At 53.9% G+C, this 17,517-nt stretch overlaps 5 protein-coding genes and 1 non-coding gene across 6 annotated transcripts; 4 read left to right on the forward strand and 2 right to left on the reverse strand.

Moving 5' to 3' along the window:
* The first annotated feature begins 1,650 nt into the window (after window positions 1-1,650).
* M406DRAFT_t85 lies at window positions 1,651-1,739 on the forward strand. Its single transcript has one exon. It is a non-coding gene; the product is annotated as a tRNA-Gln (tRNA).
* A 1,059-nt stretch (window positions 1,740-2,798) lies between these two features.
* On the forward strand, window positions 2,799-3,642 carry M406DRAFT_73652 (uncharacterized protein; the record flags this gene model as incomplete). Its single annotated transcript, XM_040925640.1, has 2 exons — window positions 2,799-2,950; window positions 3,015-3,642. 2 exons carry the CDS (start codon window positions 2,799-2,801, stop codon window positions 3,640-3,642), a joined length of 780 nt encoding a protein of 259 aa, XP_040773972.1.
* A 427-nt stretch (window positions 3,643-4,069) lies between these two features.
* Window positions 4,070-7,280, forward strand: M406DRAFT_292616 (uncharacterized protein). The gene is made up of 3 exons (XM_040919039.1): window positions 4,070-4,244; window positions 4,334-4,822; window positions 4,896-7,280. Exons 1-3 carry the CDS (start codon window positions 4,199-4,201, stop codon window positions 6,032-6,034), a joined length of 1,674 nt encoding a protein of 557 aa, XP_040773973.1. The 5' UTR covers window positions 4,070-4,198; the 3' UTR covers window positions 6,035-7,280.
* Window positions 7,281-7,548: 268 nt separating this feature from the next.
* Window positions 7,549-7,764, reverse strand: M406DRAFT_225136 (A designed zinc finger protein bound To Dna; the record flags this gene model as incomplete). Its single annotated transcript, XM_040915720.1, has 1 exon — window positions 7,549-7,764. A coding segment is annotated over one exon (216 nt), but the record flags the coding sequence as incomplete, so codon positions are not given.
* Window positions 7,765-12,803: 5,039 nt separating this feature from the next.
* On the forward strand, window positions 12,804-14,309 carry M406DRAFT_73655 (uncharacterized protein; the record flags this gene model as incomplete). Its single annotated transcript, XM_040925641.1, has 1 exon — window positions 12,804-14,309. One exon carries the CDS (start codon window positions 12,804-12,806, stop codon window positions 14,307-14,309), a length of 1,506 nt encoding a protein of 501 aa, XP_040773975.1.
* Window positions 14,310-15,560: 1,251 nt separating this feature from the next.
* Window positions 15,561-17,370, reverse strand: M406DRAFT_352154 (uncharacterized protein; the record flags this gene model as incomplete). Its single annotated transcript, XM_040922668.1, has 2 exons — window positions 15,561-17,208; window positions 17,341-17,370. 2 exons carry the CDS (start codon window positions 17,368-17,370, stop codon window positions 15,691-15,693), a joined length of 1,548 nt encoding a protein of 515 aa, XP_040773976.1. The 3' UTR covers window positions 15,561-15,690.
* Window positions 17,371-17,517: the final 147 nt, after the last annotated feature.

A 17,517-nucleotide genomic window follows, 5' to 3' on the forward strand; every position in this document is an offset into this window, starting at 1 on the left:
GGAAATATGAAGGAAATTCGAAGTCCTGGATTTGTGACTCAGAATCAAGGAGCTCAAGGCCCAAAGCGTCATACGAAATACCATCGATTGGGGGCGAGAAAGTGAACATGATGAGAGATCTGGAAGCCGAAGGCTGTCTTGCCAGTGAAGTCGACACGAGTGGATCTGGAGATAATTGCCGCAGTGATTCAGTAAACCAAGGTCTCGAGTAGAATGGTGCAAGATGATCAAGTGAGGTCTTGATATCACCATCAACGTGAAGTTTTCTTGACAGCTTGAATAGATCATAAGAGCAACTGGGTCACTGTGTTTCTTGGGAGGGGTTTAAGACTGCGTGAAGGTGTATAAACAATCCCCATTAATACTATAGAGCTCAAGTGCTATGGACCATGTACAACATCGAATAAGATGCAATAGGACTGTAGTACCAAGTGTAAGGCCTGGAGAGCGTTCCTTGTTACGATAGGTGATCCGGAATAGAATAAACTCCCAAGACACAATACCTCCGTTGTACGAGAATAACTATGTGAGAATACTCTTGCAGAACTAGTAAAATGCCACCCTACATCTCGCCAAGCCTGTGAACGACGGGAAACATCCTATGTATTTACTACAAGATTTAATGTTGAGATACGTGGCCGTGCATGTGAAAATGAACCGCACAATCCTCGATCATGCCGCGGCTATCTTGTTGGGCCTCGACCATATCCTTGCTATTGGCGAAGCAAAACTCTGGTGTAAACATGGCCCTTCCATCGTCACACGACGAGACTATCTTGGGATGAATCGCCTGCACGCCAATAACCTCGGGATGTAAAGTGGAAGATGATCTTGTAGACAAAATAGTTAGATCATGGTCAACACTCTGAATTTATCAGGAGAGGCCTACTTCTATGAAGCAGCTAAAAAGAGTGACCACTCCCAGCTGACTGGGAACGGCTGTGGCCTATTAAGCTGCGTAGACGGTCGGACTCATACAACTTTATTTACTCATGTAGTATCCTGTTCAGACGCTACAAGATCGCACGTACGTATAAAATAAGCTAACCTCCAGTATCTATGCTCACGTGGGGAAATAATTAAACTCACGAGACAAGCCCGAGAGTGGTCCTTTCGAGGTGTGGCAATCAGGTTTCTGTCCACCGTGCAGACAGGAATAGGATCTTCCCCAGTGCCCCCCATGTTGGTATTGCAAGAAGTACGGAACGCTGCTACACAGGCATTTTGGCCCTAGGAGGAAGGCCAGACGAGGAAAGAAGACCTCGCGAGGTCGGGCAGTGCCTAATGCCACAATTGAATGCTGTCAAGAGTATTTTGCGGTGTGGGCATTGCTGTCTACCACCCCCGACTGGAGGAAAGCCCAATCTGAGGGACGCTATTGTGACATTCGGCCATATCTTGTCCCGTTTGCTGTGCCTTTTATCACCTTTCGACGGTTGTTCTTGTGTTATTGCTAGGATGATCACCAGGTTATATGTTTTGTGGGGCTAATGATCAAACACTTGCTAAAGTGCTGTTCTCGAAGTGCAATGGCCTTGAAGGCGTAAGTGGGGCTACACCCGAGTTCCGAACCAGATGCGGAATGGTCTTTTGCCCGGGCGATCAACAATCTGCAAACCTGATAAACTGAAAAGATTTACTACTGTCAACGGTTGTGTAGTGTAATGGTTATCACTCTGGATTCTGACGATTGAAACACGTCCTTTCCAGCAATCTGAGTTCGATTCTCAGCACGACCTTCAGTGGTCGATTTTTGTTGTGAATTTCTTGAATTTTGCTTGCTGATTCATACATTTGTGAATCAGTACTTTTAATTGCAATTCTGCACGGTGCCCTCGGAATGCCTCTCGATGCTGGCCCTCTTGTCACTCACCTCCGATCAATCTTGAGTTATCGATTTTGCTGCGCACCCATCGTCTTCTTGCAACATTCGATTTCTATTTTTTCAACTTTCCTTACATCTGTTCGCTTGCTTTGTATACTGTTCTTTAATGTTGTATCCCCGGCTGGTTTTGAGCTGGAATGGCATACTTACTTTACTGACTTGGTCAGTGGAGTGACTATCGTTTGCAGGTTGTGCAGTCCACGGTGTGATTGGCTGCCCGTGAGGACGACGAACTGTACTCTGTTTTCTAGCAAAGCGGATGTCAGCTCTACAAATGATGAAATATTCCTCTGGGTCGTGTGAGACCTTGCATGACAACAGCCCAGGCAGCAGCCGTATCTGCTGGGCTCCCTTTGATAGCTGGAGGCACGCATTCGGCTCTCCATCCCAAAGGGCCCTTTTTTGAGGACGGCTTTGACTTTCTTTCTAGGATCCGCCCTTCTGAGCATTTCGTATACGTAACAAGGCGCGCGATGGGTCCGCAAGCGAAACGGGGACGACGCGCAGAGGATGTCTCTTCAAATCGCCCTGCTTCTGTCAGCACACAACCATCAAGCAAGTTTCAGAAGTGCCAGGTGGTGACATGACTGCAAGAAGCCGTCATCTAATTCCAGTCCCGTCCAGCTTCAACTACGGACTTCTGCGCACACACCAAACAACAATGAAAACGTTATTGTTGGGCTTTCACGTCTGCATCGCCAGGACCGGGGTCACGACGCTTGCAGGTGGTATCCTGCTCAGCCGTCGTGGATTGATAATCACGATCACCAAGGAAGTCCTGGTCTACCGACTGCAAGTTCGTTTCCAGCTACATCAGTCTGGGTTGAGAGGGTTTATGCCCGAGAAGGCAGCAGTCATTCGCTTGACCAAATCTCATGCATAAATCAATTCTCCAACTTAGATCGGCGCGGTGATGAAGCTTCATGCATCGGCTCTGCGCGTAATCCGGGACATCGGCGTCTATGTTCGCGTCAGCGAGGACAAGAAGACGGCAAAAGTTGGCGGTGATGTCCTCTCTGGGAGCCTCTTGAAGGCGTTGGGAGAGCACGGCCTTATCACGGCCAGGTTAGAATCCACCTCAAGGTGGAAGGAGACTGCTGGCCTTCTGAAGCTGATTATCGTTGTGCAGTGGGTCTACTGGATCGGTTGGCTGTGTTGGGTGGACCACTGCTGGTGGCTATGGCCCATTCTCGAGCCTCTATGGTCTCGGCATTGACCAAATCGTCGCGGCGAAGCTGGTGAATGGTAACTGCATCGTGAACGCAACCGAGGCCAAGACCGTGGCCAAGTACAGCGAGGATAACGAGAAGTTGGTGAGCTATGGCATCCACGGGCGAACCTATACGGTGAGCCTCAAGGCCTGGACGCCCACCTCGGTACGCATCCTGGTCACATATAGCGCCTCTGTCCCAGGTGGCAATTCAATGATATCGATACATGGACTGCGCTCCCCGCCAGCAAACGAAGACTCGGTCTTTGGAGCCCGTGAGGACCATCATATGGTGGAGATCATCTCCTTGACGACCGATCCGGCGCTCGAGGGCGAGGTGTCTGCGTGGGGCCAGGGGCTGCTGAGGGAGTTGAAAGAGCAGGATGCGAGCAACATTGTTGACAGCGCTTATCTTCCCCTGCTCGACTACGGTGAAGTCGACTCGAAGAAGATTTACGGAAGACATAACGAGACGGTTGTGTCGTTGAAGAAGAAATATGACCCGGAAAATGTGTTCAAGCACGCAGCTCCGAGGGTCATTGTGTAGATTAAGTTATCTTTAATCAGCGTGGAAGGGTTCAAGTCCAATAGAAGGTGAAAATTGAGGAGTGAGGAGCATCTGCAATCGTGATAACGCCCGCAAAATGCTTGCACAACCTCACCGCACGATTATGTCAGTTTTGGGAGAATGCATACTCTGTTGGGTACATGAACCAGTATAAAGTACGTCATGAATCAATGATTGTGGTGATGGAAGGACAAACGTTCACTTTGAGGGAAGATATTACAAGAATCTCTAAAAATTAAAAAGGGCCCATGGAAGATGTGGCCCACATCTATAGTAGCGCTGGCAGCCAGTGTTGCCCCTGACCTGTCTGGCTTACATAATACTGCCGGTACATCGGTACTTGGAAGAGCTGCTAGGCGGCATCAACAATTTTTCGAGGAGAGATGGAGCTCTAAGCCAACCCCACGCGTCGCCCACCACCCACGTCCCAAGAACTGACTTCCCCCAAGCGTTGGAGGCCAGCAATACTTTCTTGGGCTAGCATCTCCCTTCTTCCTCTACACACATACCTCCCAAGCCCTTGTACATTTTCAACATGTCTTTCGGCGGGCAGACTCCAACCATTATTGTCCTGAAAGAGGGTCCGTGTTGCCCCTCCATCAACCCCTCCACTGAAGCTATCCCCAGATATCTTGTGAGACATCCTTGCTGACGCTACCCTACGACACAGGCACCGACACCTCTCAGGGCAAGGGCCAGATCATCTCCAACATAAATGCATGCCTCGCCGTCCAGAACACGATCAAGTCGACCCTCGGACCCTATGGCGGCGACCTGTTGATGGTGGACGAGAACGGCAGGCAGACAATCACCAACGATGGCGCGACCGTCATGAAACTTCTCGACATTGTCCACCCGGCGGCGCGGATCCTCGTCGACATCGCAAGATCACAAGATGCCGAGGTGGGCGATGGCACAACCTCCGTCGTGGTGCTGGCAGGCGAGATTCTGAAGGAGATCAAGGAGCATGTGGAGCAGGGCGTCAGTTCACAGATCATTGTCAAGGGCCTGCGGAAAGCCTCGACCATGGCGGTAAACAAGATCAAGGAGATCGCTGTGAGCACGGATGAGGCCAACCACAGAGAGACGCTGGGCAAGCTCGCCGCAACGGCCATGACGAGCAAGCTGATCAAGCGGAACACCGAGTTCTTCACCAAGAGTAAGTAGGCCCTCTCTATGGGGCTGGTCTGTCTAGGCACGCGAAAATGCTGACGAGAAATCTACCTACCTAGTGGTTGTCGACGCCGTCCTCACCCTCGACCAAGACGATCTCAACGAGAAGTTAATAGGCGTCAAGAAGATCCCTGGTGGTTCCCTGACAGAGTCCCTGTTCGTCAACGGTGTCGCCTTCAAGAAGACCTTTTCCTATGCCGGCTTCGAACAGCAGCCCAAGAAGTTCACCAAGCCAAAGATTGTCTGCCTCAACGTGGAGCTGGAGCTCAAGGCCGAGAAGGACAACGCGGAGGTGCGGGTCGAGCAGGTATCAGAATACCAGGCCATCGTCGACGCAGAGTGGCAGATCATCTTCAAGAAGCTGGAGGCCATCTACAAGACCGGGGCCAAGGTCGTGCTGTCCAAGCTGCCGATCGGCGACCTGGCCACGCAATACTTTGCCGACCGCGACGTCTTCTGCGCGGGCCGCGTCTCGTCAGAGGACCTGGAGCGTGTTGTCCAGGCCACGGGTGCTACCATCCAGTCCACCTGCTCCGACATTCATGCCGAGCACCTGGGCACCTGCGGCACTTTCGAGGAGCGACAGCTCGGCGGCGAGCGCTTCAACTTCTTCGAGGATTGCCCAGAGGCCAAGACCTGCACACTCATGCTCCGTGGCGGCGCAGAGCAGTTCATCGCCGAGGTGGAACGATCGCTGCACGACGCCATCATGATTGTCAAGCGCGCCATCCGCAACCGCACCATTGTCGGCGGCGGTGGCGCATGCGAGATGGAGGTCTCGGCCTCGCTGCACCGCTTCGCGGACAACAACATCCGCAACAAGCAGCAGGGCATCATCAAGTCCTTCGCCAAGGCCCTCGAGATTATCCCGCGGCAGCTGTGCGACAACGCCGGCTTCGACGCCACCGACATCCTCAACAAGCTCCGTGTCGAGCACCGCAAGGGCAACACCTGGGCCGGCGTCGATTTCGTCAACGAGGGTGTCGCCGACATGATGGAGCGCTTCGTGTGGGAGCCCGCCCTGGTCAAGATCAACGCACTCCAGGCGGCCACCGAGGCCAGCTGTCTCATCCTCGGCGTCGACGAGACTATCCGGAACGAGGAGAGCCAGCAGCCGCAGGCACCCGGCAAGCCGTTGCCTCCCGGGGCTGCGCAGAGGGCGCTGAGGGGACGAGGAAGAGGGATGCCGAGGAGGTAGATATGTGTTTGATAGAGAAAGAGGGAATATAAAGCAGTGTGGTAAGAAAACTGATCTGTATTCTGTGTGTGTGGGACTCTAGGGTGCACCAGCGAAGGGGGCCGCATTTTCTGTACATGCTATGATTGATACCTAGATCGGCTTCTATAGACACAGGCAAAATGGAGATGTTGAAAAGCAGACGACCGCCGTCGCCTCACGCGGGATCATTATTCACGCAAGACCAGCCCCTTTCTTGATAATCACGTTCTGGGCAGGCGACCTGGAATCCTCAGCATCTGTGGTTTCAAGACAGGAGGTGAAGCACCGTATTATCACTCTCGTGTGCAAAGTCTCTAAGTCTCGAAACCAACGGCCAAAAAAGAAAAAGAAAGAAAAAAAGGACTGGATATATGCGCACACGCAAAGGAACAGAAGCATATGAAACTACTCGGACAAGCCGGGGTTCAGCAACAGTGAAAGGGTTCTTGACCATCTGCCAACAATCCCCAAAACTCAAAGAAAGTATTTCACCCATCCATGTATTCATCCATTCAGCCTGTCATACTATCTCGCACTTCGAAAACTGCAAAAAATCCAGAATAACATATTTGCCATGGCAGGCGACGCTTGAACGCTCCTAGGAATCGAAGGAAATAGAACAAGGATGAAAGAATTAAAAAAAAAAGAAGAAAAGACGAAAACAAAGGTGAAGAGATGAAGTGCGGCAACGCCCTGTCCATATATCCCCATCTTTTTGTCCCCAAGACCAGCGCAAAAATCAGGACCCTTGGATCTAGGGCTCAGAGTGACATAGAAGAAAGAAGCAAGATACAAGAAGTGAAGGAAGAAGTAAAATTAAGCAACAGAACAGACGCAACAGAATGGCAAGGGCACCGCCGGAGCCACCATGAAATTCCCGTCCATCATATATAGCAGCCGCTCCATCACATATCTCTTTTGAGTGACGGCTGATAATTTGGATTACTGCCGAAGCAACACCTTGCTCGCCTAGTCGTCGTTTATTCCGCCGTTTGGAAAACCCCCCAACTGACCCACAACATCTAATGTCAGACCGCCTCGTTGTCCACGAATTTGTCGTCGTTGATAAATATTAAGTCTTCCAGCCACTCGTCACCCGTCGGCTCAAAGATGTGATCCTCTCTCGGAGGCATCGGCGATGACGTTAGCTCGTCCTCCAGCGGGCTGGGTGCCATGGCGCCCGAGTTAGGCGACGGCGACGGGTCCGTGCCAAAGTCCGGCATGCCACCCATACCCGTCATGTCCTCATCGAACCCGCCGTCTCCATAGTCGACCCCGTCGAATCCGCCCATGGGCGCAAAACTTGCGCTGTTTCCGCCGCCCTCGCCGTCGGCGGTCGGCTGAGGCGGCTGGTTCATCTCGTTCGGCGCCGAGACGGCAGTGGCGGTGCCGTCGCCGCCAGACACGACGTCTTTCTTCTTGGGCGGGCGGCCTCGCTTTGCGGGCTCCTTGCGCTTCGTACCAGGTGGAGCACCAATGCAGTTGCCGCGGCCTTGGTGCCGATGGAGGGCGTCCGCGCGGCTGAAGTCGCGGCCACAGGGGCACACCCACTTCTTGTGGACGTCGTGGGTGCGCAGGTGGCGGCGCAGGTCGTGCGACCGGACAAAGAGCTTGCTGCAGAACTGGTAGGGGCACTTGTACTGCCGGTCGTCGAGGTGGGTCTGGATGTGCGCCTTGCAGTTTTCCTTGCGCTCAAAAAACTGACCACACATCTTCTCCTCGCCTGTTTCCTTGGAGGGCTCGGTCCACTTGCAGATGAACTTCTTGTTGGTGTCTGCTGCCCCCGCCGCCGCTGGGTTGGCAGCAGTGCCATCAGAGGGGGTAGAGGGGGCATCTGCTGCGGAGCCAGAAGTGGGCGTCCCGTCCGTCTCGCCGATGAGCTCAGCGATCTGCTCCGGCTTAACGTGCGACTCGACACGGTACTGCTCCATGTCTCCATCCGCCAGGCTCATGACACTGTTGATGCTGGCCAAGCTTTGGGTCCGCTGGTGGGCGCGCATACGCCGGCTGGGGCTCGGCGACTGTCGGCTACGGTTGGGCGAACGGGAGCTTCCTCGTGGGGTCAGGGCCGGGCGCAGGTCAGGGGCGGTGTGGACCGGGTTCAGGCCAGAGGAGGGGTGGTGGTGATGGTGGTGCTGCGAGCTCGGGTGGGAGAAGCTGTGGCGGGTGGGCGAGGGATCGGGCGTTCGGATGAGCGACTCCATACCGAAGGAATCGCGTGTTGGGCTCGGCTGGCGAGCCTGCAGGAGGGAGTCCCTGAGAGGGTTATGGCTGTGGTGTGTGGGCGACGGGTCCGGCGTCGAGAGGAGCGAGTCCCGGAAGGGGCTGCGCGTAGGGGACGCCTGCGGTGTTCGGATGTAGGAGCCCATAGCGACGCTGCTGTTGCTGTGCTCTGGAAGGGCGCGAGCCAAGGGCGATGCAGTGCGCGGCGGGATGAAGGACTCGGGAGGAGATGTGAAGGGATTGTGGTTGTTGAAGAGGACTGGAGGCGCTGCCTGGCCGGGAGACGGCATGGGCGACTCGAAGAGGCCATCACCGGGGAGAGGACCTCCAAAGCCGCCCAGGTCGAAGTGTGCTATCTCGTCGTTGAGTGTTTCCAGGGCGGTGCCTGGAGAGGACATGACAGGGGAGTAATAACCTTTGGGTTTCTGAGGTCAGTATATCTCTTCTTCTTGTTAAGACGGGCACCACCTTTGCCCTGCTTGCTTGCTGCCGATGCTTGCCGCTGGATTCTCGACGTACCCATATTCTCCTGGAACCCTGAGCCCGGTGGGCTGAAGACATCTCCGACTCCCATTAGGCCCGGTGTGTGGTTGCCCATAGGGCTCTGGAGGTAGACAGGAGGTCGCAAGGAAGGACGATTGGTGTTTGGGGTGCGAGGCGCGCTGCTGCTGCTGGGGATGTTGAGACTCTGGCCACGACGGTGATGTGTGGGCGTCGAGGGCATAGCCTGCGGTTGCATCTGTTGGAAGGACGGGCTGCTGAAATCATTACCCTCCTGCGGCCCTTGCTGCTGCTGCTGCTGTTGCTGCTGCTGGGCATGTTCGAATTTGAGGTGGGAAGTCCACATCTTGATATCTTGGGCCTGGCCTGACCTTGGCCACACCTTGGCCTGTTGCCCTTGACCTGTCCTGGCCTGGATCGCCCTGGCTATTGTACTGGGTATATCTCTGAAGATCGGGGGGTGGAGGGGAGGGAGAGCAGGCGCAAAGACGAGGGTAACAGTCTACACCCGTAAGGTACTACGTAGTAGCAGTTCGGAAAGAGTAGACCAGACCGGGGGGAACGGCGTGGGACGATCAAATTAGAAGAGGAGAAACGGAAACGTAGCGCTGTGGTGGAGCACACACGAGAGAGAGAGAGGAAGTAGCAGTAGTAAGTAGTGGTATGTAGTAATAACAATAGTGGATGGCAGCATAAACAATTCCACAGGACGACGAGAGAGAGAAAAAAAAAGAAAAGAGAGGAAAAGCTGCAGCGGCTAATGGAAAGGAACAGCGACAATGGCGTGTTACGACAGGGTGTTGTCGGCGACAAGGTTGACTGTCAACAGGGGGGGAGGAGGGAAATGCTATTAGAAGGAAGAAAAAGAAGAAGAAAATAAATAATAAAAAAAATAAATAAAAATAAGACAAGAATGCCCAGTCAAGGTTGGGTTGTGATTGGGTAAGTTAAGTTGGGCGTAGATGGCTTCGATGGGCTTGGCTAGGTGCTCAGTGCTGTGCTCAGTGCTATGCTGTGCTACTGTCACCTTACCTAAATGCCCATAGCAGCAAGGCGTGGTTGTGTGTGTTGTGCCCCCTCCCAATCCATGCCCCATGCCATACTACATTCATCTTCTCTCGACAACCAATTTTCCTTTTTCCCTCTCCAGCTTCCTTCCTCCGTGGGTCCAGGCCCTCCCACTCAGCCTGTCTGACCAGCCTAAGGCTTGCCTTCCAAACAAGGTTCCTGCAGAGAGGGGTGGAGCCACCGTCTCATCCTGTCTCCATCCAGCTCCATTCGTTTTCCCCGACCCGTAAACATTCCTACCCCCCCGGTTGTTGCGGCAACTTGGCGCGTCTGGGCCGTGTGCTGACTTAGACCATCCCTGCCCAATCGTGCTGTTTTAGTGCCTAGTCTCAGGCACCGCCTGGTAGTCTTAGCACCTAACGACAGTGCCACAGTAGTGCCAACAGAGAGTAGAGCCACTGAGCCTCACCTGTGGAACGTCGTGTTGGTGCTGACCCCCCCCCCTTGGCGCTCTGGGATACCCCCCCAGCGCTAATCGATACCTTAGGGCCTTCCCCTGTCCGTACCGCCTGCGCAACCGACCAAGCGGCGTTGCGCGTCCACCCCCGATTGTTATCATCGATCCATCGATCACCGATCATCGATCTATTCTTCATTTTTCCTGCGACACAGTCGGGCCATGGACAAAATTTTCCCAAAAAGCCGTTCCCAAGATTCCCATCCAATGAAGCTACCAATTTTTTTTGTCGCTGGGACAAGCCACCAACGTACATCCAACCATATTCATGACCCCCAATTGGACTTCTTTGGTGCCCGCCTAGCGTCCGCAGCTTTGAGAAGGGTCTCAGTCATCGTATCGCTCTCTCTGTCCATAGTGCCACACTGTGGTAACCTCGAAGTTTTTGAAAGCGCCCCAGGGCCAATGAACCTGGCCTGTTCTCAACAAAGTTGCTACAGGCTACTGTGCTCATGATGTAGGGCTGGGCGAAAGGGAGGCCTGGGAGGGAGTGGCGGCCTCCTCTTCGAGCGGCCTCTTGTCCTGGTACCAATTGTTTGCGCCACAGTACAATACATGTCATACGCATCATGATATTTGACCTACTTTGATGGGGATTCTGTATCTCAAACTCCAAGTTGGTGCTGACCCACTCATCACGTCCGCCGCGTCTCCACCGCGCGCGACGTGACAACCCTGTCAAGTGAGGTCACATCGGTGAGGTTTTATATTACCGAAGGACGATTCGCAGTCCATATCCAGTACTAGAAGTAGTACTTGTACCAGTAATCCCAACGGCTGACCTGGCTAGCCTTCACCGCCTGCTCTGTCTCTCTCTTCCCACACAAGACAGAAGGTAACGGTCATCCTGACACTTGTTGGCGTCGACAAGAGTCAGCATTGGTCATCTCTCTCTCTCTCTCTCTCTCTCTCTCTCTCTCTCTCCGACCGGCGACAGGCAGACAGATCTGTCGCATCGTGAGGCATTCAGAGGGCAGACCAGGGCAGGTAAGCAGTCACCCACAGAGAATCTGGTGACCAAAAAGAAAGAAGAAGAAAAAGAAAGAAGGAAAGCAATCGTCGTCGAAGAGAGCTAGCAGATCGTCATCTTCCCGACAACGCCTTCGTCTCATGTTCGTTGTCGCTTTATCAAATGCTAGGATCTGAGCGCGGCGTCAATCAACTTTTGGATTGTTGAGCGAGCGGTTGTGGCCCGTTGCGACGGCCGAGACCTGCATGTCGACCCAAAGCGCCGGTGTGCCGTCCCCGATGGGCCGTCGAATCCCCCTGGCCTATGCATCCACAAGCGAATGTGGCGAAATCTCCTCGGAGAGAGTTAAATGGTTGAGAGGATACAGAGATTCTTTGAGCGCGGTTGCTTGCTACGGATCAAGTGAGTCCTGCAAGAAGGATGAATGCAGACGCTGAGCGTCGGCTGCATCGCTAAAGGAAGCATGCATAATAATATCTACTACACGTGGTAGATGTAACTGCTCACGTTATTACATGGTACAGAAACCAGATGATCGATCGCCCGGCCGGCCGAGACGGCAGTCAATGAAAGAATGCGCAGGCCGGTCGAAACTATCAAACAATCAATCAAAGCAATTGACAAAAGAAACACTCCAGCACTTTACTCTGCCCGGTATAGCGAGTCATGGATCTGTGGCATGATCACAAATATGCGATGACATTTATATCTCCAGGGGGTCGAACTTGTACGAACCCGGGCCTATACATCCCTGTATATGACTTCGCCGTGCGCATCAATAGCCCGACGGAAACACCTCACAAGTCCTGAACACCGAGCGGTATAGATGCCTCGAAAAGCGACAGTGTGCTCAAAGGCGCTGCGCACAAACCCTCAAGGACGTCATGGTCCCAGAGTTCAGCTGCGTTGGCGTTGTCGGGGGGTCCGATATCAAGGTTCTGTAGGCCCATTGTTAAATGACGGGCTCTAGAGGACGGAAATGAGAAGTCCTCGTTTGTGAGTCCCTGGAACCCAGCAAGTAGAAAAGAAAAAGTCTTTCTAGACACGGCCAGACTCCGCTTTGACTATAATCTCATATACTATCGCTCTCTCTGGGCATTTTGTTGACATTTTTCGATGTGTGTCGCCTCGTTATGAAAATGAACAGACATATACACAATATAGGCAATGGAAATTCGGAGGGCGGGTCAGAAACGGCCCGGAAGTGTCAGCAACGCCTGTGGGATGCATGGCGACCGTTACTAAGTCCGAGGCCGTTGGTCCATAGTAGTCTCTGACATCACCAAAGGCAAACCGAACCGTTGTTGTCGATGTAGACAGCATTGCACGGCAGAAAGGAGACCCAGTCGGCGCGGAATGGTCACACCCACGATGCAGCATAGCCGAGTCTCACAAATCTTGACTATACAGAGAGATCGTTTGTTCTCCCTCCTACAAGTATGATTAACCTAATATCGAATCTTCTGAATGCAGAGCCCAGGACTGGGCTGCATCCCATCCCAGGGACAACACCCCTCACCATCGAGGCCATGATCTGCCCACCGCTGGTGTACTACCTGGCCCTGCTGCTCCTCCCCCCTCCGCCTCCTCCAGCTCTAGACACATTCGCCATCAAGGCCCTCCGTAACGCCCTGGCCCTCTCGGCAGCGTGGCTCTTCCTGCGTCTGCCGCTGGCCTACCACGTCCCGCAGAGTATCGGCCTGACGTATCAACTCGGACTGGTAGGCTTGTACGGCAGTGCTCGCGTCGTGGATGTGTTCTTCATCTCGCCATATCTCCTAGGACATATCCCGCGCCGTGTTATCTATAGGTATGAGCCACGAGTCGGCACGCCCCTCATCGAGGGCCTGCGTGATCTGAAGAACAAAACCTCTCCCTCCCCCCTCTCATCGTTGTCCTCTGCGCAGGCAACACCATCAACAACACCAACCCCGGAGCCCGTCAACCACGGCATCATGACCAACCCACTCCTGAACCCAAAGTCCAAACCAAAGCCTGACCAGTCCCCCTCCTACTTCCCCCTCCACCTTCTCCACCGCAGCCTCATCACCGGCCCTCAACTCACACCCGTCCTCGAACACACCACCACCGAGGACGGCTGGCCCCACACCCTCTCAGACCGCGCCTCCTGGGCCCTCGAGCTCGAGCTCTCCATGCGCGGCGCCGGCTTCACATGGACCACGGCCGACGTCCGCCACACCCGCCGGACCTGGCTGCCCACCGTGCCCAGCAGGCTGCACAGCATCTTCCTGCACGCCCTGCCGACCCTACTGGTGTCTCTGGCTGGGGTCAGGGCCATCTACCTGCGGTACAGTCTAGCCGACGTGGACGAGGTCCTGTGGGCAGCAGCACAAAGGAACGAGGAAGCGGGACGGTGGGACATCGACTACGACGACAACCTCTTCGGCACTCGACTCCCCCTGCTCACCCAGCTGACCCTGACGCTGTGCCTGGGCGCCACCCTCCTGGCAGCCTTCTCCCTCGCCCACTCCATCTTCGCCGTCGTGTGCAGTCCGCTCGCGCCAGGCCCGCTCGCCTACTTCCCCCCGCTGTATACCAAGGCCCCCTGGGAAATACGCGGCGGCGGCCTGCGCGAGTTCTGGTCGTATGGGTGGCACCGCCTGTTTGCGCGCTTCTTTCTTGTCTACGGCATCTGGCCTGGCGAGTGGCTGGAGCGCAAACTGCTGGGGAAGACAGCACAGGAACCGGCGGATGTGGGTAAGGTGCTGGGCGGGTTTCTGAGTAGTGCGTTTTGTCATGGGTTTGCGGCGAGAGGGGTTTCGGGCGGCAACTGGTGGCTGGCTCGCGGGGAGGTGGTGTTTTTTGCGATGAATGGAGTGGCGGTGGTGGTTGAGGAGGTGGTCAGGAGGGTCGTTGTGAGGCGTAGAATGAGGAGGAAGGGGGAGAGCCTCGAGAGGTGGTGGGATGGGTGGGTGGGGAGGGTTTGGTGGATTTCTGTGGTGCTGCTGAGTGGGAGGAATTTTGCGAGGGGTTGGGTGAATGCTGGGCTGGTGAGGGAGATGAGTGGGTTGTAGTTGTGCTTGGATAGTTTCAAGGCCGAGCTTACAAGACGGGAGTCAACACAACATATACATATATAAATATATATATATATATATATATATATATGAAAGAGCTTCGACAAGCCATATCCAGTGCACCATATTAGCCTTGCAAGGCTCAACAAACACAAAACATCAATATGATGCAATCTCAGCAACACAATCAAGTTCCCATGAACATACCATGTGGTTAATTAGAGATGAATAAATATGAATTGTCAAAAAAACTATGCGTACCAAACTCTGGTGAATAGAGTAATTAGGTATTATCCGTGTTCATGGCCGCGAAGTACTACTACGAATACTTCTTTACGGCCCACCTCGCACATCCATTACTTGCCACGCTCATACTTGTCGGTGTTCTCAGGAGCGCCGCCGTCCTTGTTCACGACATCCAAGTGCTCGCCCTCGGAGGAGTTCTCGTTGGCCGGGGCCCCGGCCGGAGAGGGCTTGCGGATCTTCCAGCAGAACGAGCAGGACTTGCCCGAGTAATAACCGTGTTTCTCGCACTTTCCAGGCATTTTGACTGTCTTTGGTAGTTCGTGGTATGTGTATGTGGTTTGTGTTTTTTTCCCCTTGCTATGCGTGTTTCGGCTTTGTTGTTTTGTTTATTATGTTGGTATCGCAGGTGGAGTCTTGTTCTTGTTGTTGACGATAACGAATGGAAGAGAAGGAGGGGGAAGAGTGGTAAACGGGGCGAAATTTATAGATGCAAGCGACAGTGTAGTGATTGTTGCGTCTTGTTGCGTCCTCAAAAGTGTGACTCTGTGATTTGCGTCTCTCATGCCTTTGGAGCCGGTGGTTCTGCTTGATCGGCATATATTGGGAAGTGTGTGACCGGTGCAAGGATCGTGTGCCTCACAGTACTGGAAGTGATGAGCAGGTGAGGTGAGCCTGCTGTTAACCATGAGTAACAAACACCTACAAACATCGTGATGTTGCATACTTTGAAGCGAACTCACTATATTGAAAAGCCTCACATAATATCTCTCACCAGCTGCACTTGTCCAGCCTCCCGAAGTATCCTGCATGCTGTATAAATGGCTGTCATGAGTTTCTCGGGTCCCTCTTTCTCGTGATTATGTTTCTGATCACACTCTTCTGGTCCATGCCATGCTAGGACTATGTTTTCACAAATAGCTACAGCCTATATTTGCATTTTCTAAAGCTACTTGGGTAATCTTCCGATAGTACGAACGCACTAGTGCCGTTTCTGTTGCCCTTCATCATAAAATGATTATATATGCGCTGGTCTAGAGATACTAACGAGCACTTGAAGGTTGGTGCTTCCAGTGCAAGCTGGAAATGATGTGCTCCATATAAACAGGTAGACAGGACTCGCACAGATGTACTGCTATCTACGAACATAAGATGCCACAATATCCTCTTCCCACCGTTGATAGATCTCCGGGCGTATAATGTTCCCCTTGGACGTACGCGGCACTTTAGCATCACGAATCACAACCATCATCTTCTTCTTGATCGCCAGAGGCAAGTCCCCCTTGCGAAACGCCTGATCCAACGCATCCCAGACCTTCTGCACGATGACTTCCGCCGCCACAGCACCGCCAGGCCTAGTAAACAGCAAGAGGCCCGCGTCGGGACTCTCGCGCCCGAACAAAACGGCCTCCTGCAAGACATCCCCATTCCCCGCCATCGCCAGATGCTCATAAGTGATAGCATTGAGCCCCACGTGGTCGTGCCCATCAGGCGCGATCCTGACCTCGTCCGACAGCCTCCCAAGACACTTGTAGCAGCCCGGCCTGGAAGGGTGTTCGACAAATAGATCACCTGTGTGAAACGAGCCATCGGGTCGGTTGGCGAACTGCTTGTCCTGGGTGGGGTGGCTGGGCAGCACGACGAGCTCGTACAGAGGTGTTGTGCCTGGACTTCCCTCGCCGGCCAGGTCGTCCAGGGGCCGGAACCAGATGTGGGGTGCAGTGTCGGGGTGGGCTTGCACGTACTCCCAGTCGGCGTCGCCTCTTGTGCGCGATGCTGGGATGAGGCGGACGCCGGCGGACAGCTCGGACATACCATAAATATTCACGAGGCGGACCCCTTGCCCGACGAGTTCTCGGCCGAGCTGCTGGGGGAAGACGCCTCCTGTGGTGACCACCAGGTCGGCCTGCTTCAGGGCGTTGAGGCCTTCGCTGGTAGACACGGATGCGTATAGGTTGGCGGGGTTGAACCAGGCTGTCACCGGCTGCAGTTTGGTCAAGATCTCTCCGTACTCCTTGCCCTCGAGCGGAATCAGCTCGTTGGACCAGATGGCCGGCCCGTTGCCCCGAGAGAGGGAGAACAGCATCGAGTGAAAGCCGACGCTGTTGTAATGCCACGAGCCGATGAGCGATGTGCCATGCAGAACGCCTGGGAGAGTTCGCAGCCGATTAAGCACTGCGTAATGTGGCTTGTAGACGAGCTTGGGCAGTCCGGTGGTGCCTGATGAGTGCAGGATGACGGCTGGGTGTGTCTCTTGGATTCCGGGCCAGCATTGTGTGAAGTCTTGCTCATTGGGGCCATATTTCTCGCTGGGCTCGTGTGCTAAAGATGCAAGGCTGAGCAAATCGATGACTGTCTTCCCGTTTGCTCGCAGTGTGCTTCGCAACTCGCCAGCCGCAGCCTCATCGGCCATGAAAGTTCCGTCGACAACGATAGAGCAGTCGACCTTTTCCATGAGCTTGATGATTTTTTCGGAAGAGATCTCAGGCGAAAGAATGAAGACTGTGTAGCCCAGACGCATGAGGGCCACGAACGAAACCACCCACTCGATGGTTGTTATGACTCGGAGACCAACAACAGTAGGGGTGGGGTGGTGTAGAGATAGTCCGGACCGAATGTATTGCTCTGCAGCCTTGGTAGCCAGACTGTAGATCTGTTGAGGGGTGTAGTATACTATGTCCGCAATAGAGTGTTTGGGAAATCCGAGCGCCTTTGACGTCAGATGCTTGGTGTGTTCGAGGTATTCTTGCAAAGTGCGAGCTTGCAGTGCAGCTGGTGAGCTGACTGCCTTTGTTGTCTTATCGTCTACAGTCATGGCTGGGAGTTTTGTTGCGTGGGGGTAAGAAATGGGATTGTTTGGTTCGCAGTCAGACTGGGAGTATTGTCTTGAGCTTAGAGGAGTGTTGATGGTTGCATCACATCTTTGGGTAGGACAAGGCAACTATTGCAATTATTAATTCTT

This window comes from Cryphonectria parasitica, assembly GCF_011745365.1.
Source record: "Cryphonectria parasitica EP155 unplaced genomic scaffold M406scaffold_6, whole genome shotgun sequence".
NCBI lineage: Eukaryota > Fungi > Ascomycota > Sordariomycetes > Diaporthales > Cryphonectriaceae > Cryphonectria > Cryphonectria parasitica.

Coding starts and splice junctions, on each gene's coding strand:
- M406DRAFT_292616 (XM_040919039.1), top strand. CDS start 4,199: ATGTCTTTCGGCGGGCAGACTCCAACCATTATTGTCCTGAAAGAGG. Junction 4,245..4,333: donor CATTATTGTCCTGAAAGAGG/GTCCGTGTTGCC, acceptor CCTACGACACAG/GCACCGACACCTCTCAGGGC. Junction 4,823..4,895: donor CACCGAGTTCTTCACCAAGA/GTAAGTAGGCCC, acceptor CTACCTACCTAG/TGGTTGTCGACGCCGTCCTC.